The 19,069-nt window shown below is 56.7% G+C and overlaps 2 protein-coding genes across 2 annotated transcripts; one reads left to right on the top strand and one right to left on the bottom strand.

The window, feature by feature from the left end:
- Positions 1-404: 404 nt before the first annotated feature.
- CNTNAP1 (contactin associated protein 1) lies at positions 405-15,246 on the bottom strand. The gene is made up of 24 exons (XM_010842501.1): positions 14,880-15,246; positions 13,910-14,011; positions 13,622-13,815; positions 12,929-13,076; positions 12,644-12,847; positions 11,815-11,999; positions 11,147-11,290; positions 10,317-10,578; positions 9,723-9,872; positions 9,285-9,456; positions 8,701-8,807; positions 8,440-8,559; positions 7,866-8,069; positions 7,539-7,695; positions 7,324-7,451; positions 6,866-7,051; positions 5,900-6,121; positions 5,406-5,645; positions 4,171-4,524; positions 3,772-3,899; positions 3,256-3,349; positions 2,823-3,068; positions 2,664-2,711; positions 405-1,774 (listed from the first exon to the last, which is right to left on the bottom strand). Exons 1-24 carry the CDS (start codon positions 14,944-14,946, stop codon positions 1,470-1,472), a joined length of 4,167 nt encoding a protein of 1,388 aa, XP_010840803.1. The 5' UTR covers positions 14,947-15,246; the 3' UTR covers positions 405-1,469.
- Positions 15,247-15,332: 86 nt separating this feature from the next.
- On the top strand, positions 15,333-19,063 carry CCR10 (chemokine (C-C motif) receptor 10). Its single transcript, XM_010842502.1, has 2 exons — positions 15,333-15,855; positions 16,726-19,063. Exons 1-2 carry the CDS (start codon positions 15,814-15,816, stop codon positions 17,797-17,799), a joined length of 1,116 nt encoding a protein of 371 aa, XP_010840804.1. The 5' UTR covers positions 15,333-15,813; the 3' UTR covers positions 17,800-19,063.
- Positions 19,064-19,069: the final 6 nt, after the last annotated feature.

A 19,069-nucleotide genomic window follows, 5' to 3' on the forward strand; every position in this document is an offset into this window, starting at 1 on the left:
GGATGGAGTGAGGTGGTGGGGATGATGGGGGAGGCTGGTATATGTGCGGCTCTGTTGCCAGTGAATTTCACGCACTTTAAAGTCCTGTGGCTTGTGACCTCTTATCTGAATAAAGTGGTAGAATCCATTTTGGCAAGTTGTGTGCTGTGTGCTTTGGGGTCCAGGGATGAACCCTGGAAGGATCCGGGGAAGCTTGAGTATTCTGATCTCCACTTGTCCACGGAGACCAGGGTTGGGGGAGATCTGGGGCAGGGGGTTGGCAAGAACCAAGCAGCCTTCCAGCAGGCGATGCCGGGATTCCAAGCGCTCCCCATGAAAGATTCTGGAGCTGTCAGATTAGTTCCCTGAAAGTCATCCCGCTTATCCGCTAGCCACACCGCCAACTACCACACACAGACTGGAGCTCTGTCACTCTGCTTTATTAGAACAGCTCCGAGACTGAGAGCACAGCTTCAGAGTGGAGGCTGATCAGGCTTGGGTGAGTGACCAGCAGACCTCATGAGACTTCCAACACAGGAGAAGCACACTGGGCTTCTCAACATAGGAGAAGCACACTGGGCACAGAACAGGACAGTCAATTGATTTTGTCTTTTATATATAAACTGATAATTTAAAAAAATTAGAGTGATATATATAGTTTCTCTAGAGAGAGACTTTGCAACAAAAAATATATATAAAGGATATGACCTCCTAGACAAATGAAGCAGCATCTCTGAGCGGAGGAAAGAGGGCTCCTCATGCATTGGAGAGGGGGGCCAAGCCTTTGGACAGGCACCAAGGCTATTGCATATCTTGGAGGAGGGAGGAAGAGTAGAGGGCTGGCTAGTCAGTGTCTGCATTATTCTCTCTACATTGCAAGTTTTTTTATGGCTTTGGCTAAAGCGTGTAAAGCAGCGGAGGTACTAAGGTGCTAAAGCGAGGCCTCTCGGTCTCTGTAAAAAACAGCAAAGGGGGGTAGAGGGGCAGCAATGAAGCCCTCCTAACCCCCAACTGAGGGGAAGCAGGTGGGAGATGTTCTGCAGGGGAGGGGGGAGGCTGGGGGGTATGATTGAGCAGCCTCCCCCCATGCCCTGTGCGCCCCTGCAATCCCACACATCTGTCCCTGCTGAGATTGAATATTTGAAGGGAGGTGGTTAATCTCCCCTGCACTCTGGTGTTAATCCCTGGCCGTAGCTGGGACAGGACTGGCAGGAAAGGCCTGGGCCAACCCCACGAGGCTTCTTTGGGGCAGGCAAACAACCAGGAGCCTGGGGAAATGGGGATGGGCAGGGCATTGGTTTTAGGCAGTGAGGCTCAGCCACTCCCTTTGGTCCCATCTGTAGCTCTGCCCACCAGACTTGGCAAGAGGGAAATCCTCTAGATGAGCAGAGCCAGCTAAGAGGAGCCACATGTCCCTGCGAGGATGGGGTGGAGGCGGGATTGGGGAATTCGGAGGAGACGGGCTTGGTCCTTGAAGCCCCTCTCCTGATTCATTCAGATCTGGACTCCTCCAGAATCTGGGGTAGGTTTTGGTCCCGGGGGCCAGGGGCTGGGGCTGGAGCTGGGGCTGGAGCTGGAGCTGGAACTTGGGTGGAAGCTGGTGTTGGGGTCGGGGCTGAGGCTGGGGCTGGGGCCGGGACCGGGCCTGAAGTAGGCAGGGGAGGTTTGCTGCCAGCGTGGTAATCATGTGTGGCCTTGGGCTCATTGGTGTGGTAGGAGCCCTTGTAGCGATGATTCTGTAGATAGAAGAGCACCAACATTCCCACCAGTCCCAGCAGCAAGAAGGCCACCAAAACTGAAAGAGAAAAAAGGAACAATTCAGGGCAGATCTCTGGGTTTCACCTATACACAGACACACATGTATCCTTTTGGCCTAAAGCATATGTGTCCGACAGCATCAGCTGTACAACCACATCAAGCTATTCTTGATGTGTCTGGTTGGTCTAAAGCCCTGGCTTCTATTCTGTTTCTAATATTAGAATTTCTGTTTCTCATATGGTATATGTAAAGTTTAATAAATTTCTTTTTCTAATAATAGAATTCTATTTCTAATACTCTCTTTCAACATCCTTGGTACTTACACCAATTTCTCATCTTTCTGGATGTTACTCTACCCCTGTTTCCTCATCCCTTAGCTTTAGCCCCACTTATTTTTTTTATAACGGCTTTATTGAGATATAGTTAACATACCATAAAATGTATTCTTTTATAGTGCAGTAAAGCACTCTTTAAGACACAGTTCCTGCCTAATTCTGGGACCTTTTAGATATTAAACCCCTGACTTTGGTGGGAATGTGTGGCCATGACCCAACAGAGGAGCATATGACTTAAGCTGCTTATCATGAAGTGAACATTATCTGATCCACAAAGTCATAAAGTCAGAGACGTGACCAGCAATGGAAATGATATATTGAGTCAGGCAGTGATAGGCACATCACTGTAAAAACTTTGGCCCAGTTTTAATATTTCATTTCATTTCTATTAAAATCTATAGAATCTGCCAATATTTAAAAATCTCCAAGCTGATTATCAACTACCTTCAGCAAAGCCTGTGTCACGGTTCTTGGCATCACCATATACTGAGTGCCCTCACTACCCCTCAGGCCTGAGGATACGGGACAGGGAGGGAAGGCTGACAGCCAGAGGGTAGAATGAGAGGTCAGGGTAGGGACGGTGCCACTCACAGCCCAAAAGTATAGCAACCCATCCGTCGTCATGGTAGTACGGGAAGTCTGAAAAAAAGAGAACGCACCAGTTAGGAGGAGCCTCCTGCAGATTAAGAGTCATTTCCTTTCCCTGTTGTCCCTCTTTTCCCTTCCTCTTCTGTGTCCCTGGGGATGTACCTGGGGGAAGATACCAGGGGTCCAGCTCAGGGGGCACCTCTGAGACAAGGCGTGGCATGGCTCCGCAGTTAGACTCAGACAGCTCTCCCTGGACACGAAGGGCCTCAGCCAGCTCCGCGGTCATGGGTCGAGGCGTTCGGAAGTGGGTCTTGAGAGGAGCCACGTTGTTGAATCGGACACCAGACAGGCAGCCCGAGAAACCCGGCGTGTTGTAGCGCTGGATCTCTGGGTCAATCACTCCAGTCTCTGAGGGAGAGGCAGCCCAGAAAGAAGGGGGCTTAGACTCCCAACAGCCCTGGCCCCTCTCACCACCCCTAGGTTCCCACTTCTCTTTAGCAGCACCTTCACTGCCACTCCCCATCCTTCACCCTCCTCTGGACTCCAGAGGAGTCCACAGCTCCCGACCCCAAATGCCGTCTCAACCCCAGCTTACCCATAACGCGCCCCAAATACAAGGCCTTGGGCGAGTCTAGCTGGCTGTCCACCAACAGTGAGAACTTCTGTTCCGTCAGGGAGAAGTAGTCCACCTGAGTGGGGAGGGGAAAGGAGATGAGAGGGCGAACCAGCAGCAGACATAGCCCAGACCAGGCTGGGACTCTCCTCTCCCGACTGGTGGTGGGTTCTAACTCAGTCCCACATAGGCAAGTCCTGGGCCCAGACACAGGATTTGGTATTAAAAACCTCACAAACTGGTTTTGAGCCCTGTCTTTGCAGCTTACGGTGGTTTGGGGAAACCACTTTACTGTCAGAGCCCCTTTCGTGACTAGTCAAACGAAGATAAGAAGAGCTGCCTACCTGAACTGCCTCACAGGGCAACTGTGAGGTCCCATGATACTACATGTGAACATTCTCTGTACACTGGAATGTGCCCTACAGATGCTGAACATTTGCCATTTCCCACTGCCACAGCCTTGATGATGAGGTTATGATCTGAACCCCTGGCACACACCTGGATGAAGAGGTTGCGGTAGACCCGGGTGATGTTGACACTGTGGGGCTGGCCGTCCGTCACAGGGCGGGTGGTGAGCTGGTACACATAGGGGCTGGTGCCCAGCTGGTAGCGCAGCTGCAAGGTCCCTGTGGGGTGGGAAGAAGGAAGAGGGGGGTCTCCCCTCAGCTCCCAGAATCCCCATCTTTTTTTCTTTTTGGCTTCGCCATGCTGCCTATGGGATCTTCGTTCCCTGACCAGGGATGGAACCTGTGGCCCCTGCATTTCGAAGCACCAGGGAAGTCCCCCAAAGCCGCCACCTTGGAAGAGCACATGAGTCCTTGTATTGGTCAACAGTTATGAGAATGGAAGGCATCCAGACGAAGCTAGAGTGGAGGGTGAGAGCCGTGGGGAACTCACCATCTTCCTTAATGAGCACGGCCATGTAGTCACGCACAAAGGAGCTGACATAGAGCAGGACGGCGGGGGCAGACTGGGTGCTGAAGCTGAAGGACACCTCCTCTCCAGTGACGTTGTAGACAGGTCCACGGTAGCCTGGCACCGGCCGGCCTGGCCGCGGGTAATCAGGCAGACGGTACCCAGGGCCATGGTAGCCAGGCACGTAGCCGGGAGTATCATAGCCAGGGATGTAACCAGGCTCGTAGCCCGGCACTGGCCGGCTCAGCATGTGGGAGAACTCCCGGGCTGCGGAGCGCAGCGCCGACTGGAGGTTATAGCGCATCCAGGTGCCAGGCTCAAAGAAACCGCCAATGTCTGAGGCAGAGGTAGTGAAGTCAGGGCCCGTCCCCACCTCCAGACGCTATGTATGTCATCCACGCACACCACCTGGCACGTGTCCCCAGTTTCTGCTACACCACAACCCATCTCCATTCACTTTTAGGTCCCCTGGAGGCCCTATGTCATGGAATGGAATCTTAAAATCTTAAGAAATGGAAAAGATCATCTGATCCAATCCCTGCACTTTACAGATGGGGAAAGCAAGGCTCTGAAACGGGCCACAACTTGCCTGAGGATACATAGTAGGTGGAGGGTCAGAATTAGAATCAAGATACCACAAACCCACCTGCCACTACTCACACTTCTAAACCAAGACCAAAGGACTTCTGTGGGTCCCTTAGTCCCTGTGTCTTCCTATCTCACCAGTGACCTACCTGCTCATGCATCCTCCTAGACCAGCCTTGGGGAGGATGTGTTCTTGGTGTATGTACAGAATCTTGCTATGGTGAATGTCAAGGCTCACCTTAACCAAGAACCAGGCTGTAGACATGTTTTAGGTGTGCAGCGATTGTCAACTAGGAAATGGCATAGGAGGGCATCGTGCAGCCTGATGGGGATATGCTTGCAAGGGGGGCAACCTGGGTTCCCTTGGCGACAGTGAGAAGATGGGGAAGTTATTTGTTTTGTTGCTGTTGTTCTTGTAGTGCCAGCTAGCTGTGCCATCCCTTCCTTGTCCCGCTTTATTCCTTTGGAATCACCCAGCAGTTTCAACTGCTTGAGAGCCCAGCTCAAAGCTCAGGAGCGCAGGATGAACACAGTCTTCCCCGATGCTGACACTGCATCCTCCCTCCTTCCTTGCCCTCCCTACATCCCATGATGCCCTCTGGCTCATTCCTCCCATAACCAGCAGCACTGACCATGGTTGCAGTATGGCCCATCGAAAGCCGTGAGGTCACAGTCACAGGTGTAGTAGCTGTAGCGCTCCACACAGCGGCCGCCATGGAAACAGGGGAAGCGGGGGTGGGCGCAGTGGCCTGTGCAGTTGGGTGAGGTACCCTCAGAGGCATTGGCACGGCCTTCCAGGTTCAGAGTCACTCCATTCAGACGCATAGCCCTCAAGCAACCCACGAAAGGCCGCCTCTTAAGCTCTGCAGATCCTGGGGGGAAGGTGGGCAGGTGGAGAAACGGGTGTAGAGCAGAGATGGGGGAAAGTATCGGGGTTGCAAAGGCAGTGGAGGGCTATAAGAATGGAAAAGATGCCAGGGACTGGAGAGGAAGGGTGGGCCTTGGCTCACTGTGAGGCTGAGGGGATTGTGACCTAAGAGATGGGGTTCCTGGAAACAAGGAGAGTGGCCTTGAGAGGGTAGGGTGGTGACAGAGGCTTCAGACCTGCCTCCAGGTTGCTGCTCACCAACATACAGGGGCCGGTCGTACTCCAGCCAGATGTAGGTCTGCAGGGGCATCGGCCGTAGCACCCAGGGCCGGTGATCCACGCGGAGCCGGGCCTGCTTCACGTTGATTTCCGCCCGGACGAGGTGCCACTCATCGTCGTTGAACTCAAAGTCGTCTGAGTGCACCGTCAGGTTCTCATCCCCATTCCCCACGTCAAAGGCGAAGACTACGTCCCGGGATGCTGGACAGTGTAGGGGCGGGGGAGAGGACTCAGAGCCCCCAGGGCCCTCACGGGGTCGACACAGCCCTTCTTCTCTGCTCTTTGGAGCTCCCTGACTGTCCCTCCATCTGTCTACACGTGGGCGTGCTAAGTCGCTTCAGTCCTGTCCGACTCTTTGTGACCCCGTGGACTGTAGCCCCCCAGGCTCCTCTGTCCATGGGATTCTCCAGGCAAGATTACTGGAGTGGGTTGCCATTTCCTTCTCCAGGAGATCTTCCTGACCCAGAGGTTTGAACCCCTGTCTCTTATGTCTCTTGCATTGGCAGGTGGATTCTTTACTAGCTTGCACCACCTGGGAAGCCCAGTCTGTTTACAGCCTGGGACAAAACCCGTAAAGTGCTTAAAACCTCATACCTCTGCTCTCCCACATTCCCAGATCCCTGGAGCCAGCTTCCCAGCCCCACCTCTCAGGTTAGAAGCATAGCTCATCAAATAGGAGCCCCACACTCCCCTCCCCCAGCCAACCCACAGGAGTCCAGCTTCCTCACTCACAACTCAGGGGCCAAAGGTCCAGGGGGGCCAAGTGGGTGCTCAGGGTCACAAAGCCAGCTATCGAGATGGAGCTGGGTCTAGAAGCCAGGCCCATCTAAAGCCCTTCCCATGCTTCCTTTCAAAGGGGCATCTGGCCTTGCCACTTACCCCAGCCTCCACCCACCCCACATCTTCCCCAGGGATCTTCCTCCCCCACAGTGTCTGCTTGCTCACTGTTGAGTTCCACCCGCACATAAGGTCGGCGCCACTGGCAGTAAGGGCCCCCCATATTCTCTAGGAAGACTCCTGAGGGAGCCGAGGTCCTGAAGTAGAAAGAGACGTCAAGGCTGTGGTTGGCCCGGATTGGGGGAAAGCGTAGTGCAGCCCCAGTGTGGAAGGAGATGGTGTTCCAGGAATTTCCTACAGAACCAAATGGAGGAAGGCCTTGTCAGCAGGGCGGGAGGCAGGCGACAGGGCAAAGGGGGACAGCTGGGGGAACCCAGGGAGAGACTAAGGCGTGTCATGCAAGAGGAAGGTGCAGGTGCAGAGGAACAGGTGTGGGCATGTCACCGATGGAGCCAGGGTGTCTGGCAGGGTGTCCTGGAGACCGCCCCCCTCCCACCCAGTGGGTCAGGGCTTTGGAACTACAGAGCCGACCCTGCGAGGGCACACAAAAAGTCTCTGCCACTCACGGTCGCCGTAGCACCGCAGAGGCCTCAGAAAGAACTGGGCCTCCGAACTGGAGCGGTTCGTGTCCCCCACCACCACTTGAGTGACAGGCAGATGGTCCACAAAGGTCAGCAGGCCCTTGTCGGTTCTCCTGTGGGGGTGGGGATGCAGTGGCTCAGCCCTTGCTGCTCGGCAGCTCCCAGCATCCTGAAAGCCCTGTTCTACTGCCCCACCTTACCACTGGGGCTGGTCGGCGTCACAGTTACAGTGCAGAGCGGGGTCCACACAGCTCCGGTCCAGACCACAGGCACAGCGCTGGATCCCAGGCTGCGAGCCGCCCCAGTAGAAGTGCTGCTCCTCGTTTCGGCCAATCCAAAAGCTGTAGGGGTAGCCTCCTGGGGAAGAGGGGCAGGCAGCTTCCAGGCCCTGCCTCCATTAGCCTAGGGCTCCTCCCTCACCCTTCCAACCAGCCCAGACCACTTCCTGAGCCCTCTGGTGCTCTTTTCCCAGACCCCATGGGTCTCTCCTCCAGCTTTCACCCTGCCCTCCCCACCCCAGCCCTAACCTGCTGTGTTGAGCAGCCGGGAATTGTAGCAGGAGAACTCGATCCACTGCTCACAGTGCTGGGAAGCATTGGCCAGGGCACTGACCTCCTCCCAGGATGCATTCCAATACTGGACGGCCCCGAGGAATGGCCGCTCCATGCTGGAACCTGTCACCCGAGTCGTCCACAGCCTGTCATGGCGCACAACTGTCCATGCCCGATTCTCTGGGGGAGGGGATGAGGCGGAGCTGTGGCTGGAGAGAAGCGTTCTCTACCCACCTTCCTACTTGCCTCCAGCACCACTGTCGCCAATTCAGAGCCAATACATGAGGCCAGAAGCTCCATGCCAGCCCAGCTCTAAGTCTCCAACATCATAGGCCAGCCATGAGACAGCTGGAATGGATCAGGAAGCTGAGATCTAGCTGCAAGGCTAGATTACAAACTCCTGAATGTTCCCTTCCCGCTCTGTCCTCATTTACCCCTCCACCGTTTAATCTTACTGGCTCCGGTCCACCCTCCCATCCTTCCTTGTTCCCCCTCACACTCCCACAGTTCATCGTCCGCTGCCCATCACCCCTCAATCAGAGCCACTTACCTCGGATATCACAGTACACCACAAATGGCTTCAGGGGGCCACTACCATCAGGATCAATGGTGAAGTTTCCAGAAGTTTTCCCACTGAGTCGATAAGCCTCACAGGATTCCTTATACAAAGCTGGTGGGTAGTGAGTTGGGGAAAAGGTAGTTATGGGGTTGGGGGCTAGAAGGGCCAGCCCCACCATCTTTAGCGGCCTCACGATCCCCAGAAACTTCCTGACTCTCCCCCAGACTCTCCCCCACACTCCAACTGGCTTACGCTGGTGGCAGGTCTCCCCCTTGTAGCCTGTCAGTTCACAGTAGCAGATGAAGTCATCCCAAGACTGGTAGCAGCGACCGTCATGCTCACACATGTTAGGGCTGCACCTAGGGGAGGGGGTCAGCACGCAGGGAAGGAACCTTATGGGGAGCTGCAGAGTAGGGTCTGACCCCTACAAGCTTCAGTCCCAGGTCCTGAGAGCACCAGAACCCACCTAACATACTCCACTTAAGTAGCCAGGTAGAAGCCTGAATGCTGGGGCATTAGGCAGGCCTCAGGGCTCAAGTACTATTGTTGCCTCTTCCCCAAAGGAATTAATTATGCCTTATATCCCCATCCTCACCTCCCCCCAAAGAAAACCCTCTAGGACCAAAAACAGATGCTTCATTTCCATTCTGAGCATGTGACACTTTAAGGGAATAACTGGGAAGTGAGAGGTCAAGAAGCAATCATTCCCAGGTGGGAGACTCAGGAGCTGGGACCAGAAGGGAGATCATTGAGAAACGCCATTCCCATCACTGGGAGACCGTGGAAGAGGGCTTTGGAGGGGGTCACCTCTTGGAGGGAGAGGGGCTTCTGGATACCTATCAGTGATGCCACATGTGTCAAAGAGGACCTCAGCATAGTATCCAAGCCGCCGGCCCTCCACCAGAGTCAGGTTGACCAGTTGACCATCCACCTTGAGCAGCTCCATGCAGCCATGGAACGCCGTCTGGTTGGAGTGGCAGCCCGATCGACTGGCTGGCTTGGGACAACCTGGAGCAACCACCCCTGTGAGGCCCTCCCCAGGGGAGACTCCAGCGACCCTCCCCCAGGGAGATGCCAAGGGAGAGCCAGACATGAAGGAAGGAAGCAAGGAAGGGGGCCAGTAGACAATGACAGTGACGTTCCAGTCCCCAAGGCCCCAGAGGGGCAAGAGAGATTTACTGCTACAAAACTCTCCATGTAGCCCTATCTGGGTGGACTTAGATGGGGCCTTCCCACCCAGAGACAGGGGTCTAGCCAGGTTGACCTCCACTTACCTCCAAAGAAGTATGAGGTTCCTGTACGGATCAGCAGTGGGTATGAGACCCTGACCTCTGCCCCCTCCACATCATCAATGCTGATGACTGCATGGTTTTCCTGGGCCACAAAATTCACCTCATGCCAAAAGCCATCATTCAGGCGGAACCCTGGACAGGACAGGACGACAGTGTGGGTGGGGGAGGCACCATGCTCTGGAAGAGTGTCTTGAGTGGAGAAGCAGCAACCCAACTCTATCCTAACAGCAGCCTCTGTGCTTCCCATATTTACACTTATCACACTGAGCGGTGACATCCCCAAATGTCTCTCTTCACTATGTGGAACCCCAGCGGCTGACACAGAGTCAAAAGTCATCAGTGAATGATACCTACAGGGACCCTCCAAATGGAGTACCAGGATTCTCAGCCTTAGTCCCTCAGATCTGCCCTGCCCTCCAACTCCCAGCTGTCTAATCCTGGGACCTCCTGCAGGGTTCCCTCCCTTCCCTCCCTCACCCCTCTGAGATGCAAAGGTCTCAGTCCAGGTCTACAGTCTCCTGTGTCTCTGCCCTGCTCTGGCGTCCCTTTGCCTCCCCTTCCTCTCCCTCTGCTCACCAGCGGCAAACTGAAGCTTCTTTCGGCCGGTCTGCACCACCGACACGTTGACCTGCCCTTCACTGAGCATCAGCTCCACGTGGCCCAACCCATCCCCCAGGGAGGAGAAAAGCAGCAGCCCAGTGAGATCCCAGGTGCGGAAGCGAAAAGAGACTGCGAGGCGGCCGCGGCGGGGGAAGCCAGGCACTTGCACGAAGTTGTGAGGACCTCCGAAATTGATGGGATGAGGAACCGGGTCCAGGCAACGGAATGCCACCTTACCCTGGGGACCGAAGTGAGGATGCATCAGCACCCAAGCTGATGCCACGCCCCGGCCTCTGTGAGGAGCCAGGTTCCCTGGGTGTACCTCCCCAACCTCACCCCGCCCAGAAAAACGTCCAGGTGTGGAGAGGTCTCCAGCCACCAAGTCAGCCCTCAGGACTCTTCTCGCTGATCTACATCATCTCCTGATCATCTCAGGAGCGCCTGATTAGCTCCTGAGTTGGAGTAGGGGGTACCACATAATACCTAAACAGCCCTCAAGTCCCTCCTTAGCCCCTGCGCTGTGTGACCCCTGGCCGAGCCACTCCGGGCCGCCACACCGTATTCTCTTCATTTATAACTGAGGAGATGGTGAGACCAGACCGCAGCTTTTAACTAGGCGGGAGCGGGGTTGGAAGCTGGCCTTTAGCACCTCCTGTGAGTCAGTGATGCCTCGCCCCCAACGTGAGCAGCTGGCTAGGGAGAAGGCTCCTCGGCTTTTAGATGATTCTCAAGATCTCTCCCCGCTCCATCCACTTGTTCCCGGAGGCTTTGATGCCCCGTCCTCCCCGATCCCCCTGCCCACTGGCCTCGAAGGTGATCCGGGAATGGCGCCGCACGGCCAGGTCCGCGATGTTGACTCGGTTGAAGATGACGTTTTCTATGCAGCCGCGGAAATTATGCCGATAGGCAAGGTTCTTCTGCGCGGCGCCCACCAGCCCCCCGATGAACATCTGCGGGCGGGGTGAGGAGTAAGCTTCCCTAGATGCGGCAGAGTGCGCGCCTTTCTCGCGCTCCCGCCCGTCCACTTTCCCACGCTCAGGCTGAGGTCTGAGACACACGTTCCCCCAGTATCGGTATTGAAGCTGGAAGCTCGCTGGGCCTCCTGAGGCTTGGGTTTTAGCCCTGACCCCACCACAACTTGGCTGCACGCCCTTGGGTAAGTCGATGAACCTGTCTGGGGTTCTTTATCTGCACATCAGGGCCAGGAGAGAGCAATTTTCTCATCTTGCCTGATCCCCCAAGTCCAGATTTCTAGACTCCATCTCAGCAGCTCTGGGGTAGAGCCCGGAAACCGGCATGCTAACACCAGCAACAACAACAAAAACCCAAGCTTTTCTGGGAGTTTGCCAACTCCTGCTAGCATGTTCAGAAAACAGTCTTACCTCTGAAAGAAGTGCCGCCCCCACCTCCCTCCCCCCCCACCGGCCTACCTAGCATCTCACTTAGCCAAATGGCTTCTCCCCTCTTTGCTCACCTCGTTGTCCAGGTTCAGTCTCTCGAAGTCGCCATTGAGCACGAAGCGCTGCACGTAGCCGTCCAGGGTGAGATTTGCCTCACGGCCAAATCGGTCGACACGCACGTAATGCCAGTGCTGGTCATTGAGGACGCCGCCAGCGCTCACGGTCGTGTGACCCGGCCTTGGCTGGATGGGGCTGCTGCCTGAGGGTGGGGTAGGGCAGGGTCAGACCGGGAACCTGGAGAACCCCACTTAGGCCCTACCGCCCAGCAAACCCCCCAGGCGGAGCAACAGCCTGCAACCCAGAGGACGAACTGCTGAAGGCCCAGGACGGCCAGGGAGGGTGGGCACATAGAGACTGGACCACCCTCAGCCTGCGGTGGATCGGTGGCCATTGGCAAGTACGGACTTAGTCATTTAATCCCTCTGAGCCTCTGTCTTCCTATCACTAAAACGGGGCACGATAGCTGGTTCTACCTCATCATGTGCATATTATGGAAAGCGAATGAGATACAAAACAACAACGCTTCAGGAGTGTGTGTGTGTGTGCGTGTGCGTGTGCGCGCGCGCGCCTGTATACGTATATACAATGTTTTTACAATGAGGAAACAGACTGGGGAAGTGCTCGTCCAAGGTCACACCGCTGGTAGGTGCTAGGTGCTGGAATCCGCTTGTCCTAATTCCCAGTCCAGAGTTTCGCAAGCACCAGATTTTACACGAAGAAGGCAGATGAGTCCAAATAGTTAAGGAAGGGGAAGATAAGGAATAGGGCGCGGCTTCGCGGAGGAGGTGCGGCAAGGGACGTGGGAGGAGAGCCTGGGGCTCCGCGCCGCGGCCGCGAGCTCACCCAGGCTCATGTGCAGCAGCAAGTGCGCCCCCTGCAGCTCGAGTGTCACGTAGTCGCCCTGGGCGCCCTCGGCGTGCAACAGGAGCCCGTCCTTTTCTTCGGTTTTGAAGCTGAAGGCGAACACGTCCCACAGACTCCGGCTGACCCCTCTCGGGAAGCGGTACGAGATGGCATCATCGCCATCGAAATACAGCACGTCGGACTCTGCAGGAAGGACCGTAGGTGGGTGGGGGGTCGGGGGATTCTGTCTCCCGCCCCGCCCCCACCACGACCCCGCACCCTTACTGTAAGGGCAGCCGTAGAGGCCAAGCCTCAGGCCGATCTTGCCGCGCGGGTTCCAAGCCAAGGGCACGATGCGGATGTAGCGCGCCGTGAAGTGATAGTGCAGGTCGTGGCGAACCACCGCCGACTCGTTCACGTTACCGAAGAAGGTCTAAGGGCAAGGGGAGGGGGTGACCACGTTCCCACACTGTGCTTGCTTTTCCACAGCCTCCCAGCCCGCAGCTGTCGCATCCAGCTAATCTCGACCTCTGGAAGGCAGACAGTCCTTATCTCCTCCGCCTTCCTGACTTTACAGTTTCCCTAGCCTAGAGCGTCCTCTCCACCATCCCAGTATTTCCTCAAAGGTCAACTCAGATGTCGCCTCCTCCAAGAAGCTCTCCCAGATTTTACCCTGAAGTATGTTCAGTTCAGTTCAGCTCAGTCGCTCAGTCGTGTCCAACTCTTTGCGACCCCATGAATCGCAGCACGCCAGGCCTCCCTGTCCATCACCTGTTAAACCCTGTCAATTGGCCACATCCTGAACACACGGCAAGCAGACGGTCCTTCTGGACTGAGTCCCTGTAGTGAAAGTCACTGCTCCTCATCTGTGCCCTCACCACCACCTCCCCCCCCACTTCCCCCAAACCTGTGCCCAGCCCAGCCCAGGTCACACAGTTGGGAAGGTTCCCAAGTGTGTGTGCAGGGATCCTGGAGTACCGCGTTGTGCCCTCGCTGATAGAACGGTGTCCAGCTGTCCACTCGGTCGCCGTAGAGCAGCATGTAACGTGTGACCCAGTCCCACGAGTTAAAGGAGCCCTGCGTGGCCACAGCCCGAATCCGGTGCTTCTTCATTAGGTCGATCTGCAGCCAGGGATTTGGGTCCCCAATCCGGGGAGACCATCCGCTTATGCCTACAGAAGGGACAAGGGCTTTCACTACTAGCTCCCCCTTTACCTCTAGCCCTTCAGAGTCCCTCACCCCACCATGGGGCACCACCGTGCTCACCGTGCAGCCGGGCAAATCGGGGCGCAGTGAAGAGCCCATAGTAGGAGGAGGCGCCCAGGGAGCGTGCATACAGGGGCCCGACCAGCTCCTCGTCGCAGCCGTCTGGGTTGCAGGAACAGACATGTTTATCAGGGCGGCCCCTCCCAGTCCTTCCAAAGGCCCAGAACGCTGAGCAACTGGTGCTTGATCTTCACTCCCCCCAGTGCAGACCCAGCCCTAACTTAAACCACCTGCTCAACCTGGCCTGCAGCAACAGCTGCACACTGAGGGGAAGCTGCCGTCTCCTCCTGGGGGAACCCCTAGGTCAGACCCTCCCAAGGACCAGTTGGAGTTCAGTACTCCCCAGAACACAATCCCAAACCTCAGCATCTTTCAGAACCTGAGTCACCCCAAGACATCAATCCGTCCCCAGACTTAGCCTCAGTCCCATTCAGCAGCACCTGCAAACCTGCACGGAGCCCAAATGCAGGCCTAGCCCCAACCCCAGCCATTCCTAGCACCACCAGTTCCATGTCCAAACTTACCATCTATACGATTTGGCTCACCAAATACTGCATGGATCCCAACCCCCATATCCAGCCCCAGCCTTAGCCGCAAACCCCAAACCCTGGTCCCTGGGCCAGCTCCAAGCCCAGCCCCAGTCCCCTTAACCCTAGCCCGAGTCACCGGTACCACTCTTATTCCCAACCCTCAAACCCGGCACTCGCTCACGCTTGGATCCCAGCCCCAAGTCCCCGCCCGGGCCGACTCCATCTTCAGCTCGGAGCCCAGCCCCAGCCCCGGGCGCGCGCGCCAGCCTCGGAGCTGCATTGCGGAGCGCGGGGGAGAGGCTGCAAAGGATGAAAGCGCACGAGTGCGCGCCGGCCGAGAAGAGACCCGCGACCACCCAGCCGCAATGCGGTGCGGGACCCGCCCTGCAGACCTCGTACTCCCGGGCCTAACCCCGCCTGCCTGCGAGCCCGGCACTCACAGTAGCCCCAGCCCCGGGCTCCTGAGACCGCGGCGAGTAGGATGCAGAAAAGCCGGAGACGCATCATGCAGGGCTGACGGGTCTCGGCGGCCGCCTTCCAGTGCCCGGCTCCGGCTAGGGCTCCAGTTCCAGCTCGGGCTATCCTCCTGGGTTTTTGCAACGAATGGCTGTCTCTCCCCCTTACCCACCCCTCTCTCTTCCCACTCTCCCCCAGACCTTCTTTCTTGTCTCCCTAGGTGCCGTTCCTGCTTCTCTGCTGTTCTCTCCTCTCCTTCCACCCTCTCTCCTCTCACCTCCCCCCTTCCCCAGCCTCGCTCTCCGGGCACGCGCCGCTTTCCCAGACCCCGCGCAAGCGCGCGCCTCAGCCCCGCTGCGAAAGGGCGGGGGTAGAGAGCCTCCCGCCACCGGGAAATACCCTGAATAACTCGAGGCTACAGGGACTGTGGCCGCAGAGATGGGGGAAGGGAGACAGGGGCCGGCTGGGGGATCCTGGAAAATCCAAGAAGAGAGATGGAAAGGGAGGGTGCTTGGAGATAGGGAGAAGTGTAAGTAAAAAGAATCTAACATTTTCAGACAGCAAATTCTGCTCCAGGCACGCGTGCTAGGCACCTTCATTACCCTGTGAATTCTGCATTTTTATCTCACTCCATTTTGCAGATGAAAAACCCGAGGCTCAGAGAGGTTAAAAAAAAAAATTCTTCAGATCCCACAGGTAGCTACCAAGTGATAATATTCCAAAACCCATTCTTTTTCTACTGGCAAGGTAAAGGGAAATTTTTTTTAGGAGGTAGAATAGGAAAGTTAGGTAAAGAGGGCCCACAGACCCTCATCCCCACCTCCATCTCGGCCCTTCTCCCCGCCCCTTCCTTCCTGTCCCATTAGTTTATAACTTCTCTCCCCGGTGGCTTTACCTCAGAAACTTGAGTAGCCAGAGATGGGGACTGAGCCAGAGATGGGGACTGAGCCCGCAGAACAGGTGGGAGTGGGGGCAGGGGGGAGGAAAGGGTTACAGGGAGGGAGGGTAAAGGTGAACGGATGGGATTCCCCACCTGGCACCAAGTCTCTGCCTTCCTATGATTTACCTAGGATGTCTGGAACCCTCTGGGACCAGCGGCCCTCCAGATAGAAGGGGCTAGTAATGAGAGGCTGGGGTTGGGGGACACGACTGGGGATGAGAGGAAGGGTGAGCTGAATCTTGAGGTCTAAGGTCCTAACTGAGCCCAGAAAACCTGAAGTCCAACCTTTACATCATGAGTAGTTCAGCGAACCTTGTACTGGAAGCTTAGGGGTGGGGGTGAGGAGGAGAGAAGGGAAAGGAGAGGTAGAAAACGATTCTCCAGACCAAGCAAGGATTCCAGGGACCAAGTCTGAGGCAAAGTCTGAATATGGGTGTTCTTCCAGGAGATGGCGCTGCAAAAGAACGGAAGCTCTTAAGATTTATTAATAATGCAGACGCTGGGCCTTCAGAGAGCACAAATGCTTCACATTCATTATCTTCCTTATTTCAAACAATCCTCGTTTCAAACCACCCCCTCAGGAGGGCTGGTCGGGATTTCTGATCTCCACATTACCTATATTAGACAGCTGGAGAGCCAGAAAAGCAAATGATTTGCTCGAGGTCACCCAGGAAGCTGGATGTAGGGACAGGAGGGGTGCGCCGGAAGTCAAGGCCTGTCGAGGATATGCTAGGAAGAGTCTGGAAAAGAGTTTATGTCTTCTCCCTGTGTGCTGTACCATTGTACCTGGTCACACACCGGCTCCTAGCTTGGAATGCTTGTGTGGGAGGGGGAGCCGTGTGGTGGAGGCTTGTCTCATAAGGTCTCTCTTCTCATTATGGCCTCCTCAGGTCTCCTGGGGCCCCTACTCTGGGGAGGATGAGGCATATTCGGTTGAGCCGTTGCCAGAGCTCTGCTACAAGGCCGACGTCCAGGCCTTCAGTCGCGCCTTCCAACCCAGTGTCTCCCTGACGGTGGCTGCACTGGGTCTGGCCGGCAATGGCCTGGTCCTGGCCACCCATCTGGCGGCCCGACGTGCTGCCCGCTCACCCACCTCTGCCCACCTGCTCCAACTGGCCCTGGCCGACCTTCTGCTGGCCCTGACCCTGCCCTTTGCCGCAGCCGGGGCTCTGCAAGGCTGGAGTCTGGGAAGTGCCACCTGCCGTGCCATCTCTGGCCTCTACTCGGCCTCCTTCCACGCCGGCTTCCTCTTTCTGGCCTGCATCAGCGCCGACCGCTACGTGGCCATCGCGCGGGCCCTCCCAGCTGGACCGAGGCCCTCGGCGCCGGGCCGTGCACACTTGGTCTCAGTCATCGTGTGGCTGTTGTCGCTGCTCCTGGCGTTGCCCGCTCTCCTTTTCAGCCAGGATGGGCACCGGGAAGGCCAGCGGCGCTGCCGTCTCATCTTCCCCGAGGGCCTCACGCAGACGGTGAAAGGGGCAAGCGCCGTGGCGCAGGTGGTCCTGGGCTTCGCGCTGCCGCTGGGCGTCATGGCGGCCTGCTATGCGCTCCTGGGCCGCACGCTGCTGGCCACCAGGGGGCCCGAGCGCCGGCGCGCGTTGCGCGTCGTGGTGGCCCTGGTGGCGGCATTCGTGGTGCTGCAGCTGCCCTACAGTCTCGCCCTGCTATTGGATACTGCCGACCTCCTGGCGGCCCGCGAGCGGAGCTGCCCGGCCAGCAAGCGCAAGGATCTGGCACTGCTGGTGACCGGGGGTTTGGCCCTCGCCCGCTGCGGCCTCAATCCAGTGCTCTACGCCTTTTTGGGCCTGCGCTTCCGCCAGGACCTGCGGAGGCTCCTAAGGGGTGGGGGCTGCAGTCCAGGGCCTCACCCCGGCGGCGGCGGCGGCCGCTGCCCCCGCCGGCCCCGCCTTTCTTCCTGCTCGGCTCCCACTGAGACCAACAGTTTCTCCTCCTGGGACCACTAGGGCTGCGAATCAAGAGGATGGGGCGGGCTGAGGAAATGTTTCCAGGGAGAGTAGTGGGAAGGGAGAGTCGGTGGGGGGCACTGAGAAAGAGGTAGGGACCTTAGGAATTGCTTCTGTACTTTGGCACATTAAATAGACAACATGGAAATGAGATGCAACTCAACAACTGTTACTATTTTTGAGTCACCGGCTTGGAAATGATTTGTAGCAGGGCAGAAATGGTGGTTCCCCCCGCCCCCCCTTCCCACTCTCCAGCTCTTGGCTCTGAGAGGAAGGCACCGAGAGCCTGGGTGGGGGTGGGGGGTCTCCTGAGCATGCTAAAGCTCTAGACACTGACACCCACTCTCACCGGGCCTCTGCCAGGAGAGGTAAGGTGGGAAAGTTGCCAGGCGAGGAGGGGTGGGGGTTCCTCCTGATACAGTGTAAGGAAGAGCTTTCTAACAACTAGAGTGCTATCCAGTAATGGCTGCCTTAGCAAGTACCGAGTTTCTGGCCTCTGGAATGCTCAGGCTGAGGCTGTCCGGGACTGCGTGTGCCTATGCCTGGTGTGGGGGTAGGAACGGGGCCAGGAGATTCCCGTTTTGGGTGTGCTTTTGGATTCAGTTACCACTCTAGAGTCCCTTCTAAGGTTCTCTTTTGGAGACAAAAAAGTAATCTAAAAAGTTGAGTCGGAGGTTTTCACCTTGGAGAAAATCCAAGGAGAGAATTCCAATTTGCAGATTTCCAAAGAGTGGTTATCACGGGTGAGGTGGGGGTGGGGGTGAAGCTACTCTCCTTCTTCCTTCGGGACAGGCTCAGAGGAAAGACAACGGAAAGAACTTCCCTGCAGGCAAGGGTCTGGGATCCAGACAGGGAAAAGAGTATATGGTTTCCATCCCGAAGAAGTCTCAGGGCAGGCCTCTCTCATCTGGGCCGAGGACAAGGCTGGGATGGCCTCTAGAGACATTGATTCCCAGTCTTTGTTTTACATAGTCAAGACACGCAGAATGGTGTCCACGTGCCACAACTCTCGCAGTTTAACATCCGGTCAGCAAAGCTGCCCTGACCACTGCAGCCAGGGGTCTGGGGACCCAGGGCAAGAAGGGCGGAGAGTGGCGGGGATGTCTCCAGGGAGGCGCTGGCCTGTCGTCCCTGCCCTGTCCCGCCCCGCCCAGCTCGGGCTAGTTTTCCTTCTCGGAGCCTCCGGGGGTTGAGACTAAGAAGCACGGCCTCCCGGTACCAGGATCCAGGGAAGGCCCGGAGATGGCGCCGATCCTCAAAAGGTCCAAGC

The sequence above is a fragment of the Bison bison genome, unplaced genomic scaffold (assembly GCF_000754665.1).
Source record: "Bison bison bison isolate TAMUID 2011002044 unplaced genomic scaffold, Bison_UMD1.0 scf7180017864180, whole genome shotgun sequence".
NCBI lineage: Eukaryota > Metazoa > Chordata > Mammalia > Artiodactyla > Bovidae > Bison > Bison bison.